At 42.1% G+C, this 18,637-nt stretch overlaps 2 protein-coding genes across 2 annotated transcripts in view; one reads left to right on the top strand and one right to left on the bottom strand.

Moving 5' to 3' along the window:
• The first annotated feature begins 572 nt into the window (after positions 1-572).
• On the top strand, positions 573-17,964 carry rpl31 (ribosomal protein L31). Its single transcript, XM_060826010.1, has 4 exons — positions 573-717; positions 8,237-8,362; positions 15,708-15,820; positions 17,891-17,964. The coding sequence occupies exons 1-4, from the start codon at positions 611-613 to the stop codon at positions 17,920-17,922; spliced, it is 378 nt and encodes a 125-aa protein (XP_060681993.1). The 5' UTR covers positions 573-610; the 3' UTR covers positions 17,923-17,964.
• A 43-nt stretch (positions 17,965-18,007) lies between these two features.
• LOC132816433 (TBC1 domain family member 8) overlaps positions 18,008-18,637 on the bottom strand; it is a 112,617-nt gene continuing 111,987 nt past the window's right edge. Inside the window, exon 20 of the mRNA XM_060826009.1 lies at positions 18,008-18,575. Coding sequence (XP_060681992.1) covers positions 18,147-18,575 — 429 coding nt within the window. The 3' untranslated portion in view covers positions 18,008-18,146. The remainder of the gene's footprint in view (positions 18,576-18,637) is intronic.

Consider the following 18,637-nt stretch of genomic DNA (forward strand, 5'->3'; position numbering starts at 1 on the left):
GTATCTGCAAGAGTAAATCACAATACTTGACAGTCTCTATAAGGAGATTAAAGGAGTTTGAAGGCTCTGGGTCTGCTCCGGAAGTGCTTCCTACCGAAGAACCACCCACAATGCACCGTTCCTTCCTTTCCGACATTTTTCGGACGAGGTGAGGAGCTTGCTCTGGGCAGAGCCGATACTAATCCGTTTCCATCCTGTTGCTGTACAGCTCGCAGAGCGGAACAATGTGGGGGAATCGGATCTAGGCAGAGGGAACAACATTCTGCTGGGTTTATTTCCTCTTCCCGACTCACTGTCAGAGTGTTTAATTCAAATTAATGTTGGGTCTCTGGTCCTGGGGCCTAATGTCCGCCTCCGTCCCGGTCGAAGAACCACTGACCTGGGGTGATCTGTTTGACTGGGCAACCCCCGGCTCGGCTTGTTCACAAATGTGACCCGCTGTTTGTGTGGAGCCTTGGCTGAGGTGACTCAGCACTGAGCAGAGCGGTGGAGCTCGGCGAGTGAATGGCTGCGACTCACGGCTTCATTCGGTGCGACTGGATTGTAATACCTTGTGAAGCTGCTCATTTCATCCGTTATAACTAGACTCTATTCTTTTCCATGTTCATAGATGGCACCCGCTAAGAAAGGTGGAGAGAAAAAAAAGGGCCGCTCAGCTATCAACGAGGTGGTAACGAGGGAATATACAATAAATGTCCACAAGCGAATCCATGGCGTGTAAGTAAAGAGAATTTTAAATCATCTGGATTAATTGGTTGGAAATATATCTCTTACGCCTATAAATTCAAAGAGGTGCTGGTTAGGTTCATTGGCTGTGCTAAGTTGCCCATAGGGTCCAGGGAAGTGCAGGTTGGGGAGGTGGTTGGCCATGGGCAATGCAGGGTTTTAGGGATAAGGTGGAGGGATGGGTTTGGGTGGGTTGCTGCGGACTCAATGCGCCAAACAGCCTGCTTCCATACTGGGGATTCTATGAAGCTCCTAATAGGACAAATGTTCTAATTTCAACAAGTTTGTGTTGTCCAGGTTTCTGTCATCTAAGGTAGTTTCATACTGATGGAGTCATTTATATATAAGAGTTTTTTTTCCCCATTTAATCATGGGATATGGACATCTTTGGTTGTGCCAACATTTATTGTCCATTCGTAGTTGACCTTGAGATGGTGATTAAAGTGGTGCTGGAAAAACACAGCAGGTCAGGCAGCATCCGAGGAGCAGAAAAATCGACGTTTCGGGCAAAAGCCCTTCATCAGGAATGAGGCAGCCTCATTCCTGATTTTTATCTCTCCACTCTATTCTAGACTCTGATCTCCAGCATCTGCAGTCCTCACTTTTGAATAAGGAGAAAGTGAGGACTGCAGATGCTGGAGATCAGAGCTGAAAAATGTGTTGCTGGAAAAGCGCAGCAGGTCAGGCAGCTACACTGGCAAAAGTCCATCTTCCGCAGCTACACTGGCAACAGTCCATCTTCTGCAGCTACACTGGCACCACCCCCCACCTTTTCCTCCGCTACATCGATGACTGTACCGGCGCTACCTCATGCTCCCACGAGGACGTTGAACAGTTCATCCACTTCACTAACACTTCCACCCCAACCTCAAATTTACCTGGACCATCTCAGACTCCTCCCTCCCCTTCCTAGGCCTCTCCATTTCTAGCTCGGATGACCGACTCAACACGGACATTCACTATAAACCGACTCCCACAGCTACCTAGATTACACCTATCAGCGTTTTGGAAAGAACACTCCCTCCGCGACTCCCTTGTCAGGTCCACCCCCCACACTAACCCAACCTCCACTTCCGGCACCTTCCCCTGCAACCGCAAGAAATGCTAAACTTGCGCCCACACCTCCCCCCTCACTTCCCTCCAAGACCCCAAGGGATCCTTCCATATCTGTCACAAATTCACCTGCACCTCCACACGCATCATTTACTGCATCCGCTGCTCCCAATGTGGCCTCCTCTACATTGGGCAGACAGGCCACCTACTTGCGGAATGTTTCAGAGAACACCTCTGGGACACCCGCACCAACCAACCCAACAGCCCTGTGGCTGAACACTCTAATTCCCCCTCCCACTCCGCCAAGGACATGCAGGTCCTTGGCCTCGTCCATCACCAGACCATGGCAACATGACGCCTGGAGGAAGAGCGCCTCATCTTCCATCTAGGAGCCCTCCAATCACAAGGGATGAATGCAGATTTCTCCAGCTTCCTCATTTTCCCCTCCCCCCACCTTATCTCAGTCCCAACCCTCGGACTCCGCACCGCCTTCTTGACCTTCAATCTTCTTACTGGCCTCTCCGCCGCCACCCCCTCTCCGGCCTATCGCCTTCACCTTAACCTCCTTCCACCTATCTCATTCCCAAAGCCCCTCCCCCAAGTTCCTCCTCCCTATCTTTTATCGTAGCCTGCTTGGCACACTCTCCTCATTCCCGAAGAAAGGCTTATGCCTGAAACGTCGATTCTCCTGCTCCTTGGATGCTGCCTGGCCTGCTGCGCTTTTCCAGCAACACATTTTTCAATCCTCCCTTTTGCCTTGAGATGGTGATGGTGAATTCCTGATAAAGGGCTTTTGCCCGAAACGTCGATTTTGCTGCTCCTCGGATGCTATCTGAACTGTTGTGCTCTTCCAGCACCACTAATCCAAAATTCATTGGTATGTGTCCATCCACGATGCTATTTGGAAGTTCTAGGTTATTGACCCCCCGCCAATAGTAAAGGAATAGTGATATATTTAAAGTCCGGATGGTGTGATTTAGAGGAATTTGGAGATGCTAGAGTTCTCACACATATACTCCTCTTTTCCTCCCAGGGTGGTAATAGGTTTGGAAGGTGCTGTCTATAGTGACTTGGTGAGTTGCTGCAGTGTGTTTTGCAGACTGTGTATGCGCTGTTACTACAGACTTGTGTATTTTCTGGAGTTGTTGGCAGAATGGCTGGTTTGCAATGCACAGTTGTGCCAACACTGGCTTGAATTCCCATATTGATTGAGGTTATATTGAAGGTTCCACCTTCTCAACCTTCCCTGAGCATCGTACCCTCGAGTTAAACCAAGAGCAGCCCAAAGATCTTCTGTTTGTGGTGACTTAAAGTTTACTATGGGTTGGTGATCAAGAGCATGGTTGTTGAGGTGGTGAATGGGGTGACAAATCAAGTGGCGTGCTTTGTTCTGAACTGTGTCAAGCTGCTTGCATTGTTGAGCTGCATTTATCCAGATGGCTGAAGGGCATTCGATCACACAGAAAGGAGAGTAAACAGGAATGCTGAATATGCTCAGCAGATATGGCAGCGTCTTGGTGGAGTTTTTTTTTTGTTTCCAGATGATGATCTGTGCATTTCAGGTATTTTCTGTCTCTACTTCAAATTTCCAGCAATTGCCTCACTTTCCTTCTATGTGGAAAGGAGGTGGCTGTTTTGTCTGTTGCATCTGTGTTGGCTCTGTAGAAACTTGATTAGTATGACTCCCAAACTTTTTCAGTTATCTCTCTCAAATCTTTAGATGCTTATTCAGTTTCACTGTGAAAGCCCCTGACCCCCCTCCCATTCAGTATTGCATTCCAGATTCTAACCACTTGATGCGCAGAAAGAAAGCTATTCTCACCTTACCTTGGCTTATTTTGCTAAACTTGCTTTTATAGACCCAACTCCAGAACCCTAACAACATCAATTGTGTTGCACCATTTTCTTGGTCTTCAGTTACACCCTAAAGCAGTAAACTCTGTCCTTGCTTTGGATTGCTGATGATTTGTAAGTAGCAAACAGATCATGGGATCTAATTGCTAGCATTTGTCGCATTTTAAAATCCTTGTTAGAAAGTTCCAAATGTTGTTTGGGAGGGAATTCCAACAGCATTTGTGGAGGTATCAAGAGTACATGGTCTACAGTTGTTCAAGAAGGCAGCTCATCACCAGCTTCTGAAGGACAGCTAGGGACGGGCAATAAATTCTGGGTCCAGCCAGTGACACCCATGTCCCAAGAGTGAATTAAAAAAAAACCAAAGCTGCACGTAATACTCAAGGTGCGGTCTCATCAAAACCTTGTCTGCTACTTCCAAGTCCTCACCACTCCCCCCAAGACTGGAGGTTACAGTTTAAATGTACAGAGGAACAGTGATTATCCGAAGGACACAGGAGGGGAGTATTTCGCTCAGTTAATCGAATGCTGGATAACACAGTTAGCCAAACGTTGGGACCTTGCAATCTTTTTTGGATAATCTGAAATTCACTTAATCAAATGTTGGATAATAGAGATTCCTCTGTAAATGAAAACCACGAAAATGTTTGCATTGTAATTGATGTCACTATCTTAGGATATATGTTCTGACTCTGGAGTGAGTGCAGTAAAGGTTTACCAGACTGAATCTTGGGGTGGCAGGTCTGATATACGATGAGGGTAAAAAGTGAGGTCTGCAGATGCTGGAGATCACAGTTGAAAATGTGTTGCTGGTTAAAGCACAGCAGGTTAGGCAGCATCCAAGGAATAGGAAATTCGACGTTTCGGGTATAAGCCCTTCATCAGGAATGCCATTCCTGATGAAGGGCTTATACCCGAAACGTCGAATTTCCTATTCCTTGGATGCTGCCTAACCTGCTGTGCTTTAACCAGCAACACATTTTCAACTGATATATGATGAGACTAGGTTGATTGTGATTATATATTCACTGGTGTTTAGAAGAATGAAGGGGAAAGTCTCATGGGAACCTATACAATTCTCGGACTAGACAGGGTAAATGCAGAAAAGACGTTCCCATTGCCTGGGGAGTCCAGAACTGGGGGATCAGTCTAAGGATATTGGTGAACATTTAGCACTGAGATGAGAAATTTCTTTGTACATCATGTAGTGAGCCTTTGGAATTCTCTGCCAAATAAAGTGGTTGAAGCCAAGGCATTGAATGTTTTCAAGAAGGAGTTAGGTATTGACTATAAATGAATGAAGGAGCATGTGGAAAAAGAGGGTATTGAATTGGATGTTCAGTCATGATCGTTATTGGATGATGGAGCTGGCTCCAAGGGCCAAATGGCCTACCTCTGCTTCTGTTTTCTGTTTTTATGACAGTGATGCAGTGGACTTCAGGATTTTTGAACAGTAAATCCTGGCGAGTTTGTAAATATTAGGCCCCAGTGGAAGTTCTAATCAGTTGTATGTAGAATCTAATTAGTTTGTATCGCATCTTTACCATGGCTCTTGGGTCCCAAATGACATTCCAAGTGATTGACAAAGTAAACTATCCATCAACATGTCTGTGACTTTTGACTTTGTCAATCACATGTCTCCTCCCTAAGCACCTTCACTATTGTCCAGCTGGATGGGCCTACAATTGCAAGCTTACACCCTTAACAGTTATACAGCACTTCCAAAGGCTTTTCTTTCATTCCCACACCATAACCTCTGTGTCTCCAAGGACTTCTTCACTTCTGTCTTTCTCATCTATCTTCAGCTCCTTGGTAATAGTATTTGAGAACTCAGTCTCCATTTGGGTATGGAAATCCTATGCTATGTTGCAAATTACTTGTCGAGCATCCTTCCCTAGATGAGCAGAAATTTACTCAAAATACTGGGAGAGCATTCTGTTTGGTTCCTACAACAAACCTAACTCCTAAGTAATTAGGACTGCTCTCTGAAAAATGACTGAAGCTGAACCAGACTCTGCACTTTTGATGTCATATTTGAACCTCCAAATGAGCTTCTAACCAATGTCCATACAATCACGAAGACAGTCATTTCCAACTCAGTGACATTGTCCAGCACTGCTCTTGTCTCAGTTAATCCACTCACCCATGTCTTTTTGTTTTAAACTTCTACATTTTACTAACACATTCCTACTTTCTGCTCGCCCATAAACTTGACGTTATCTAAACGTCTGCTGCCCATGTCCTAACTTGCACAGCTTCTAGTTGTCCTGTCATTGTATGCTTGATGATCTACATTGGCTTTTGGTTTAGCATTATCTCTATTTTTTAAATGCTATGCCTGTAAAATCACTTTATTGTTCCCTCCCCCCTATCAATCCAGTCTCGTTCAGCAGCCAAGCTTCCATTCTATCTGTACTGCTTTCCTCCGACCTTTTGAGCTACTCTCATACTTTAACGTTTCAACCATTGGTAGCCATATCTTTATCTCTGTTGTCCCTTTAGCTCTGGCATTCTGTCAATGATCCTCTCTCCTTGTTTTCCTGCTTCAAGGTATTCCTTAAAATCCATGTCTTTCAATTAGCTTCTTAACATCTACCCAAATGTCCAAAGTATTTTATATAGTATATTTTTGAATGCAAGAGAGGGAGGGTGAGACCATAGGGTGAACTTGAAATGTTGTGCTGGTGGAACAGGAACCAGTGTAGGTCAGTAGGAATATGGGTGTTTAGTGCAGGTTAAAATATGGGAAGTAATGCTTTAAGGAGACTTGAGCATATGAAATATAGTTTGAACAGGAGAGAAATGGAATAATTGAGCTGGTTATTACAGAAGCATGGATTTGGGATTTCACCAGATTGGGCTGAGGCTCAGGCAGTGACAAATGGTATTATTCATACAGAAGTAGATGGGTCTGGTTACAGGGAGGATATGGGATCAGAAGCTGTATTTGTGTAGGCCATCAAGGTTTTGTATATTTAAGGTTGAATAGTTTTTGATCAGTAGAGGAATCAAGGGTTATGGGGAAAGTGGGTTCAGTCATCATCCTATTGAATGGCAGAGCAAGCTTAAGATGCTGAACAACCAACTCTTGTTCTTTCTTTCTATGGTCTTGCAAACAACCTGGTTCAGCCAGAAACTGCAACAATGGAATCTGCTGAGAGAACATAGTTTGTGGTAGGTGAAAAGGACAGTGGCATCAGTGCTATCATGAGCAATGTCAGAATATATTAAAACTGGGATTTAGATTTGAAATCAGAAAATGATTAGACCATTAATTATATTTGGCAAGCTCCCACTGGTTGTCTACCAAGATTGAACCTCCAATCAACTAGTCTTGTGTCTTACCTGCATGCTCAGGTTAACAAACCATCAGCAAGTTCAATCTTATTGAATCTTTTGTGGGAGTTAGTACACCTAATCTTGTCAGTGAAATGCTCTAATTTTTTTTGCCAATGATTTCAGTGTTGTTCCAGTCTAGAATCTCTTGCTGTTTGCAGAATGTATTGATGATTTAGACTGAAATATAGCACAAAAATAGATTGGCGAGATGATAGTGATTGGGGTGGCTACCTATTGCAGACAGATATCAATATTTGGTTGAGTGGAAGGAAAAGTGACAATTGGAATTCAGTCTGTAGAAATGTGAGTTCATAGATTTTGGAGAACTGTGTCAGCAAACAAAGGAAGGGAATACTCATTAAATGGGAGGAAATGTGAGAGGTTCTGTTCGCCGAGCTGGAAGTTTTTGCTGCAAACGTTTCGTACCCTGGCTAGGGAACATCATCAGTGCTATTGGAGCCTCCTGTGAAGCGCTGCTTTGATGTTTCTTCCGGTATTTGAAATGTGAGAGGACTAGCGAAAGTAAGACCTTGGATGCATGTCTATAATTGTCACCGAGGGTGACTGGACAGATAGGAACGTGGTAAAGAAGGTAACTGGGATGCTTTCCTTCATTGAACAAGGTATTGAAGACACTAAGACACTGGATGCAAATTAGAGGAAAGATTGGATAAGCTAAGGATGTTTTCCTTAGTCAGAGGAAGCCGGGAATGACTTAATTGTGTTGTACAGTGTGTTGGATAAAGTATATAGGCAATACCATCTGCCTCTCCAGTGGAGAGGTCAATTGCTGGAGTTACGAAATTAAATGATTGGTAGAAGGCTTGGAAGGGACATAAGGAAAGCCTTTTTTTTTTCACCAAGAGTGGAGGGTGCCTGGAATTTACTACCCAGTTTAATGGTTGAGGCAGAAACCATCAACTCATTTAAAAGCAATTTGGAGCTGCTCCTGACATGCTGTAACCTACAGGGTTGCAGACTTGATGTTATGTAGTGGGATTTGACTTGATGACTAGTCAAATTGGCCATCACTCCATTATCTATCCATGCTGTGTAACCCTCTCTTGGAGAAGCTCTTCACAAACGTGCATGGGCAATGAAAGCGCTTCTCTTGATTGTTTTAGAATGCAGATATTTCTTTAAAGGGTAGCATTTACAAAAATTCTGCCTTGATTTGGTTGCAATGTATCTGCTAAGACTTATTCAAGAAGTCAGTGTTGTGATTGACAAAATAAAAACTTAGATTTGCTTTTTTTTTAAAAAGGGGTTTTAAGAGACGTGCTCCTCGTGCCATTAAGGAGATCCGTAAATTTGCAGTGAAGGAAATGGGTACTCCTGATGTCCGCATTGATACTCGTTTGAACAAGGCTGTTTGGGCTAAAGGTGTAAGGTATGTAATGGACAGGAAATCATTTCTAAAGTTAACATTCTCACTTATATTTCACAAGTATCTCAGGACAGATAGAATGTGTAAGACCAATTAGTTGTACTTCCCAAATCTTTCAATGGCTTTATTTTAAAAAGCATTTCCTGATCATTGGGTAAGATTAGTTTTATTGGGTATAGAAAGCATTACAGATGTTTAAGATTTGTTTCCCATGTTGCTGACTTTTCTCTTTATTTTCATGCTTCTGTCAGGTGCAAATCAGCCAATATCTTTCGTCATAAAGCACACAGATAAGGAGTAGGGATTTGGCCCATTAAGTCTGCTCCTTCATTCAGTAGAATGATTTCTATTTGATTGTATCTTCAATCATCATTCCTGCCTACCTCTCATAATCTTTCATCTTTAATAAGAATCAATCACTTCAGCCTTTTTATAAAAAAAATTAATACCCTGTTTACACTGCCTTTTTAAAGAGCTCCAAAAATTCATGACCATTTGAGAGGAAAGGAAAGTTGGTCTCATTTCTGTTTTAAATGGACAAATAGATGTTTAAACAGTAATTCCTTGTTCTAGATGCTCTCTTGAAATAAAGCATCCTGTCCACGTCTACTCTCTCAAGGTGCCTTGGGATGTTGTAAGTTTCAATGAGTCATTGAAACACCAGTGTACTGTAATCTCTCACCATTTAGAATATATACTTTATTACCTTTCCTGCCAAAGGGTCAGTTTCACATTTTCCCACCTTGTACTGCAATTGCCATATCTTAGCCCATTCACTGAGCCTTTCCACATCTTTTTCTAGTCTCTTTATTTCCTCTTCATAGCTTACTTTGCTTATCTATCTTTGTGTCATCAGCCAATTTGGTCACCATGCCTTCCATCCCCTTAACCATGTCATATAAAGAAATTGTTAACAGTCGATGTGCTGGTACCCATTCCTGTGGCAAATCATTTACATTTGCCAACCTGATAGAATTGCATTTATGCCTTCCTGTTAGCCAGCCAATATTGGTCTTGGTATTATATAGATACTAATCAATTATCCCCTATATTACAAGCTTTATTTTCTGCAAAAACCTTTTAAGCAACACCACAATGGAGTGTTTTCTGGGATGTGTACGTCCACAATTTCTCTTTATCTACAGTATGTCCATACATCATATTAACAGATTATTCAAACATGATTTCTCTTTCTGAACTCAATCTTGATTGTTTACATTGAACTTGTACAAGTTCCCTGCTACAATTTCTTTAATAATACCTTGTAACATTTCCATTGTGATGGATGTTAAGCTAGTGGCCGTGTATTTTTCTGCTTTCTGTTTCTCCTTTTGGAATAAGTGTTACGATCTTCCAATTCAATGAGAACATGTCAAAATCAAATTGTTTCAAAAATTAAAACCAGTTCCTTTTAAAGACCTTGGGTTGAAATCCATCACAACATTAACTTGCTCACAGATGCCTTATTTCCTCAGTACCACTTCAGTTGGGATGGTATTCCTATCTATCGTTTCTTGACTTATGGCTGGGATGTTATTTGCATCCTGTTTTGTAAAGACAGATGCCAAATACCTGTTAATTTCAAGGTTTGTGTAAAGATTTGTAGCTCGTGTGCTGGTTGTCGTGGTTGTGGGTACATTCGGTGAGCTGGGAAGCTGGTTTACAGATGTTTCGTCCCATGTCTAAATGACATCCTCCGTGCTTTGAAGCCTCCTGTGAAGCGCTGCTGTGCTGTATCCTGTGGAATATTTGGTAGCATTCCTGCTGTTTCCAGTTACCGGTTCCGCTACTTCATTGTAGTGGCTGATATATTGGGTCAAGGTCTATGTAGTCTTCAAGAATGGGTGCCCCCACAACTTTATCTGCAGATGTCTAGCAAAGAAACAACGCGATGAGGATGTGCCACGACCTAATACACTAGCCATGCTAACTTCTATAATATACATCTCAGAAATAACTCTGATTTCTCCGACCACTCGGATTCGTGACGGCCTATAAACAGACAGCGTGCTCAGACAACTCACCCAGACAAAAGACAGTTTACCCATCATGTGCAAGCTGCCATGCAATGACTGCATGAAACACTGTATAGGATAAACAGGCAGATAACTAGCAATCTGCATCCACGAACACCAACTAGCCATGACCAGCTGTCCTTAGTAACTAATCACCCAGGTGACAAGGACCACAAATTCGACTGGAGCAACACAGTGATCATAGCACAAGCTGAACGAAGGGCAGCCAGAGAATTTCTAGAAGCAAGTCACTCATCCGTGGGCTCCAACAACAAACAAAAAGGCCTAGATCCAATATAGCAGCCACTACAATGAGCTACCAGAACTGACAACTGGAAGCAGCAGGAACGGAAACAAATAAATTCCAGAAGATACAGTAGAGCAGCACTTTACAGAAAACTTCAAGGCACTGAAGATGTCACCTAGACAGGGGATAGCTGTTTTGATAATCCTCAACTCCACTTTCTTGACTCAATAGCCCTCAATTCCCGTACTGAATAAAAATCTATATCTATCTTGGGTACACTTATTGAACCAGTCTCCACATTCCTCTCTGGCAAAGAATTGTACCGGTGTATTATCCTTTTGGAATAAGTGTTACGATCTTCCAATTCAATGAGAACATGTCAAAATCAAATTATTTCAAAAATTAAAACCAGTTCTTTACTTTTAAAGACCTTGGGTTGAAATCCATCACAACATTGACTTGCTCACAAATGCCTTATTTCCTCAGTACCACTTCAGTTGGGATGGAGAAGAAGTTGCTTCTCATCTGTCTTAAATGTGCGACTCCCAACTCTGAGATTATGCTCTGTGGTTCTTGATTGCCCCAGAAGGGGCAACACCTCTGCGTCTACGCTGTCAATTCCCCTAAGGAACTAGAATGTTTCAGTAAAGTCGCTTCTAATTCTTCTAAACTCCCAATAAATACAGGCCTGACCTGTTCAGTCTCTCTTAAGAAGACAGTCTCTCCCTATGCTGGTTTCTCAATATACTCAGAAGAAACATTTAAAGCTGGGTTTGATTGAATGTTGGATTATTTGTCATGGCTAATTGTTTTTGCAACTGAGCCTTTCACCAGAATCAAGTGATGAGATTTAAGACCGCCTTCAATTCACTGTTGATGCATCATGTTTGCTCACTTGAGATCACTTGCTTCCCAACGAGTGCTACTATTGTGGGTGTTGTAGTGTAGAACTAGCTGTGAATACAATAGACAATAGGTGCAGGAGTAGGCCACTCTGCCCTTCGAATCTGCACCACCATTCAATATGATCATGGCTGATCATCCTTAATCAATATCCTGTTCCTGCCTTATCTTCATTCCCCTTGATTCCACAATCCTTGAGAGCTCTATCCAACTCTTTCTTAAATGAATCTAAAGACTGGGCCTTCACTGCCCTCTGGGGCAGAGCATTCCACACAGCCACCACTCTCTGGGAGAAGAAGTTTCTCCTCATCTCTGTCCTAAATGGTCTACCCGTATTTTAAAGCTGTGTCCTCTGGTTCGGCACTCGCCCATCAGCGGAAACATGTTTCCTGCCTCCAGAGTGTCCAATCCTTTAATAATTTTATGTCTCAATCAGATCCCCTCTCCATCTTTTAAACTCAAGGGTATACAAGCCCGGTCGCTCCAGTCTTTAAGTGTAAGGTAATCCCGCCATTCCAGGAATTGACCTCGTGAACCTACGCTGCACTCCCTCAATAGACAGAATGTCTTTCCTCAAATTTGGAGACCAGAACTGCACACACTACTCCAGGTGTGGTTTCACCAGAGCCCTATACAGCTGCAGAAGAGCCTCTTTGCTTCTATACTCAATCCCTCTTATTATGAAGGCCAGCATGCTATTAGCCGCCTTCACTACCTGCTGTACCTGCATGCTTACCTACATTGACTGGTGTACAAGAAAACCCAGATCTCTCTCTACTGCCCCTTTACCTAAATTAATTCCATTTAGGCAGTAATCTGCCTTCCTGTTCTTGCCACCAAAGTGGATAACCATACATTTATCCACATTAATGTATCTGCCATGCATCTGACCACTCACCTAACTTGTCCAGGTCACCCTGTAATCTCCTAACATCCTCATCACATTTCACCCTGCTACCCAGCTTAGTATCATCAGCAAATTTGCTAATGTTAGTACTAATACCATCTTTTATATCATTAACATATATTGTAAAAAGCTGCGGTCCCAGCATTGATCCCTGCGGTACCCCACTGGTCACTGCCTGACATTCCGAAATGAAACCGTTTATCACTACTCTTTGTTTCCTATCAGCCAACCAACTTTCAATCCAAGTTAGTACTTTGCCCCCAATACCATGCGCCCTAATTTTGCTCACTAACCTCCTATGTGGGACTTTATCAAAAGTTTTCTGAAAGTCCAGGTACACTACGTCTACTGGATCTCCCTCGTCCATCCTCAGAGTTACAAATTTCAGAAGATTAGACCAGCATGATTTCCCGTTCATAAATCCATGCTGCCTCTGACCTATCCTGCTACTACTATCCAGATGTGTCGTAATTTCATCCTTTATAATAGACTCCAGCATCTTTCCCACCAGGGAGGTCAGACTAACTGGTCTATAATTTCCTGCTTTCTCTCTCCCACCTTTCTTAAAAAGTGGTACAACATTAGCCACCCTCCAATCCGCAGGAACTGATCCCGAATCTATCGAACTCTGGAAAATAATCACCAACGTATCCACGATTTCTCGAGCCACCTCCTTCAGTACCCTGGGATGTAGACCATCAAGCCCCAGGGATTTATCAACCATCAGACCTAACAGTATCTACAACACCAATTCCTGGCAAATATAAATTCCCTTAAATTCAGGTCCTTCATCCACTGTTACCTCCGGGAGATTGCTTGTGTCTTCCCCAGTGAACACCGATCTGAAGTACCAATTCGATTCTTCTGCAATTTCTTTGTTTCCTGTAATATATTCCCGTTTCTGTCTTCAAGGGCGCAATTTTAGTCTTAACCATTTTTTTGCCTTTCACATACCTAAAAAAAAACTTTTACTATCCTCCTTTATATTATTGGCCAGTTTACCTTCATACCTCATTTTTTCTCTGCATATTTCCTGCTTAGTAATCCTCTCTTGTTCTTTAAAAGCTTCCCAGTACTCCGTTTTCCCACTTATCTTTGCTATGTTATACTTTTTCTCTTTTAACTTTATATGTCTAACTTCCCTTGTCAGCCATGGCCACCCATGCCTCCTCCTATGATCTTTCTTCCTTTTTGGAATGAACTGATCCTGCATCTTCAGCATTATACACAAATATCCGCCATTGTTCCTCCACTGTCATTGAGCTTTGGCCAGCTCCTCCCTCATAGCTCCATAGTTCCCTTTACTCAACAGAAATATTGTCACTTCTGATTGTACCCTCTCCCTCTCAAATTGCAGATTGAAGTTTATTGTATTATGGTCACTACTTCCCAATGGCTCCTTCACTTCGAGGTCCCTGACCAATTCTGGTTCGTTGCACAATACCAGATCCAGAATTGCCTTCTCCCAGGTCAGCTGCAGCACCAGCTGTTCTAAGAATCCATCTCTGAGGCACTACACAGTCTCTTTCTTGAGGTCCAATACCATCCTGATTCTCCCAGTCTACCTGCATGTTGAAATCCCCCATAACAACTGAGTAACATCTTTGCGACAGGCCAATTTCAGCTCCTGATTTAACTTGCATCCGACATCCAGACTACTGTTTGGGGGCCTGTAGATCACTCCCAAGAGGATCTTTTTACCCTTAGTATTTCTCAGCTCTATCCACACTGACTCTGCATCCCCTGATTCTCGGTCCCCCCGCAAGGGACTGAATGTTATCCCAAACCAACATGGCCATCCCACCCCCTCTGCCTGTCAGTCTGTCCTTACGATAGCACCTGTAGCCTTGAATGTTCATTTCCCCCTGTCCACAGGCCTCCTGTCCACTTGAAGCCACATCTCAGTTATCCCCACAATATCGTATCTGCCAATTTCCAAAAGAGCCTGAAGCTCATCCATCTTATTTTTAATGCTTTGTGCCATTCATGTATAGTATTTTTAATTTGTTACTGCCCTCACCCTTCCCACCAACTCCTATTTCACTCGACCTTACAGCATGATCCCTTTGAGTTTTCTGCCTCATTGATACAATTGTCTTTCTTGACTTCCCTTGTTCTAACTTTCCCTCCAATTTCCTTCTTAAACATCCAATTTGTCCCCTCCCCCCGCTACTTAGTTTAAATGTAGCTGTGTTGCAGTAGCAAACCTGCCTGCCAGGATGCTGGTCCCTAACCTATTAAGGTCCAAACCGTCTCTCTTGTAGAATTTATGCTAACCACAAAACATACTCCAGTGATCCAAGAATTTAAATCCTTGCTTCCTGCACCAGTTCCCCAGCCACACGTTCAAGTCCATTATCTCCCTGTTTCTGGCCTCACCAGCCCGAGGAACTGGAAGCAAACCAGAGATAACCACTTTGGACGTCCTGCTTTTCAGCCTTCTTCCTAGTTCTCCGAAGTCCCGCTGTAGTATGTTCCTCCTCTTCTTCTCGACATCATTTGTGCCGACATGTACCACCACCTCTGGCTCTTCACCTTCGTCCTTGAGGATTTCCCACACTCTTGGCTGTGATGTCTTTAGCCCTGGCACCAGGAAGGTAACACACCATCCTTAAGTCCCATCTGCTGCCACAAAAACCCCGGTCAGTTCCTCTCACTATGAAGTCCCCTATTACCACGGCTCTGTGTGATGTCCGACTCTTCCGCTCTGTCTCCACGCCAACTCTTGATTGACAGACCTGGCCGCCTTGCAGACTTACCTTTTAAAGCTAAACATAATGGGTCAGATCTGTTTTCAATATTCGAGATGTAAAATGCAATCTTAAGTTTGGTTGAAAATATCGACTTTAAACAATTGTGCTGATCAGAATGTTTAATGGAATTTGTACTGAGAAAAGATTGATTTTTCTCAAATCCACCTTAGCAGTGAATATAGTACAACCGCTAAAACCTGTGTTTATTTTTGTATTCCAAAGTCTAGGTCATTAATATAAATTGTATACAATTATGGTCCTAACACACATCCTTAACTGTAGCCAATTTCTACCTTGAAGCTAATGTTTAAAAATAACAAGATTAATAACTAAGATTAAGGTTTCAGCGGATAATTTGGATAACAAACATGAAAGCTTGTATATTAAATGTCAGTTTTCATATTGTACAATTATAATACATCAAGTTTGGCTTGATGGGTAATTGTAATAGGTTCTGCGTTCTCTTAAGTTCTATGCTTAAAATATGAAGCAATGAAAGTTCAAAAATTTAAACTTCTTCCAGGAATGTCCCATATCGTATTCGTGTGCGTTTATCCAGAAAGCGCAATGAGGATGAGGATTCTCCTAACAAACTTTACACGTTGGTAACCTATGTTCCTGTAACATCCTACAAGGGTAAGTTACAGCAAATTTAAATATCAGATAAAAGAAGAATGGATAGCTTTGTTATAACCCAAATTAATGTGTGGCTGACTTGTATGCTGATCCTGTTTATCATGGTTCAGTTGCAGTGCATTGTTTCTTGGGTCATTTGTAGACTTTTTTAGAACAGCAAAATACACATTTGATCTGGGTTTCTTTGTACAAAAATATCTGTTCTTTTAAGAGCAGTATGTGTCACATGAAACGGTAACCAGTTCAATAAAACTATCTTAAAAAGGTGAACTAATTTTAAGACCCTCAGATCCCACTGAAATCTGTCGACACATTGGAGATTGCTTTGTAACAGGCAACTCTATATTCCTGTTTGTACAACATGACCTCAGAATGGGCTTTAACCCAATTGTTACAACCACCATGTCTGCTACAATAATTACACTACCATTCAGAAGTAAAGTCTTTTTGCTTTGAAGGCAGGAGTGATCGTCACATTCTTATGTCTGAGACCGTTCCATCAGATCACTAAAGTCCTGTGGCTTTTAAAAGCCCACTCCTGTTGATTCATTCTGTAATACCTTCCATAATTCCCTGTTTAAAATTTGCTGTATGAATCTCGCTCTCTATGATTCTATGCATAACCAGTTTCTTATTGGTTTCATAGGAACAAGTGATCTATCAATGATACTTTAATTCATATAAAGCTACTTGTCCCTGAAGTTAATCCTCCTTGCTCCCAAGGAAAGGGCCTGTTCCAGTAGTTGAAGTTTAAAAAATTAACAATCCTGTGAACAACTTGGATTAGAAGGAAGCTGTTTTAAATTCAGTTATTCCAGTCCTGCAGTTGTGTGGATTAAGACATCACTTTGACAAAGTGTAAACAGAAACTATTAGGAAAACTCAGTTGGTCTGGCAGCATCTGTGGAGAGAAAGTAGAGTTAAAGTTTTGGGTCCAGTGATTCTTCAGTTAAATTCTGCTGCCAAACCAAAGGAGCTGAAATTAGGCCATTCAGCCTATCAAGTCTGCTCTGCTATTCAGTCATGGCTGGTATGTTTCTGAACCCCATAACCCTTGATATTTGAGAACCTATCTATCTCAGTCTCAAATATACTCAACCACCTGGCCTCTACAGCCTTCTGTGGCAGTGAATTCCATAGATTCACCACACAGGCTGAAGACGTTTTTTTTTCTCCTTATCTCCATTCTGAAAGCACTTCCCTTTACTTTAAGACTATGCCCCTGGGTCCCAGTCTTTCTACCAATGGAAACATCTTTCCAACATCCACTCTGTACGGGCCATTCTGTATGTTTTAATTAGATTCCCCCCTTATCCTTAACTCAATCGAGTATATACCCAGAGTCCTGAAATGTTCCTCATATGTTAAGCTGTTCATTCCTAGAACCATTCTTGTGAATTTTGTCTGAACATGCTTCAAGGGCAGTATATCCTTCCTGAGATATGGGGCCCAAAATCATGCACAGTACTCCAAATATGGTCAGACCCGAGCCTTCTAGAGCCTCAGAAGTATATCCCTGCTTTTATAATTCAAGTCCTCTCAAATGCCATCATTGCATTTGCCTTCCTAACTACTAACTCAACCTGCAAGTTTACCTTGGGAGTTCTGATTCAGTATTGTCTCAAGTCTCTTTGCACTTCAGACTTCTGAATGTTTTCCCTATTTAGAAAATAATCCATGCCTCTAGTCTTCCTACCAAAGTGCATGACCTCCTACTTTCCCACGTTGTACTCCATCTGCCACTTCTTTGCCCAGTCTCCTAACCTGTCTAAATCCTTCTGCTGCCTCATTGTTACCTGCTGAGATTTTCCAGCAATTTTTTTCTCATTTGTTTATTGTGGTCAACTTAATGTTGTCTGAAAGCAAGTTGAACGATGCTTTTTTTTTCCAATGGTATATTTGTAGTCCCAACGCAAAGTCTGTTGCAATAGTTGAGTTGTTGGCTGGTGCCAGTTTTAAATGGTGATCGTCCAGTTGATGGAATTTTCATAAACTGGAACTGGCCTGGGTTGTCAAAATGTACAATTTAGAAAGACAGCCAGATTAACATTTAATTTTTTTGTTTTACAGGTCTGCAAACAGTCAACGTTGATGAAAATTAAATTGTAAATGTTTCATTAAAAATAAAGTTAAAAATGACTACACATGTTTTTGGGAAACTTCATGGATTACACACTTTACCACAAGTACTCAAATGAATTTATTCAAAATTGCACATACAATCTGTAAACTTGACATTGTACCCAAACATTTAGAACAACAGATTTATTTACAGTAGAATTATGGTTTCAACTGCCAGCGTTGAAACGAATATACATTCAAAAGGCTAGTGGATTGTCTGATTAATTCTCTGTTGATACTGATTTGCTTTTGCATGAAGGAGTTTACTTTCTACAGCTAATGATCTTTCAAAAAAGTTCACCAAACATTGTTCTGTCAATAGGGAAGCCAAAATTTGTTCAAAGGACACACTCCAGTCATCCTCTCCAGGCTGTGAAGATGTAGGTTTATTTTTCACACCCGTGTCTGCTTCTGCAAACACAGCATCTACTCCATCTGTAGGGGTCAGTACTTCAGTTTCTTTTGAACTTGGTGGCAGTTCGGAAATACTTCCTGAACTACGTATCCTTTGTCCTGCCTCCCCAATCTGGAGGAGGAGAGTAGTGACTGTAGCAATTGCTTGGTAAAGGTTGTTCTCTTCTGGGTCTTCTCGAAACATACTGTATAATGTCTTGCAAAACTGGATGAACTCTCTCTGCATGGGATTAAATTTAAAAAAAACTAAATTATTGTAAAGTCAGTCACCAAATCCACAAC

The sequence above is a fragment of the Hemiscyllium ocellatum genome, chromosome 6 (assembly GCF_020745735.1).
Source record: "Hemiscyllium ocellatum isolate sHemOce1 chromosome 6, sHemOce1.pat.X.cur, whole genome shotgun sequence".
NCBI lineage: Eukaryota > Metazoa > Chordata > Chondrichthyes > Orectolobiformes > Hemiscylliidae > Hemiscyllium > Hemiscyllium ocellatum.

What these genes read in the sequence shown, in the direction of transcription:
- rpl31 (XM_060826010.1), top strand. Translation starts at nt 611, where the DNA reads ATGGCACCCGCTAAGAAAGGTGGAGAGAAAAAAAAGGGCCGCTCAGCT. An exon ending in CACAAGCGAATCCATGGCGT is followed by an intron (nt 718 to 8,236) that starts GTAAGTAAAGAG and finishes TTTTTTAAAAAG; the next exon opens with GGGTTTTAAGAGACGTGCTC. An exon ending in GTTTGGGCTAAAGGTGTAAG is followed by an intron (nt 8,363 to 15,707) that starts GTATGTAATGGA and finishes AACTTCTTCCAG; the next exon opens with GAATGTCCCATATCGTATTC.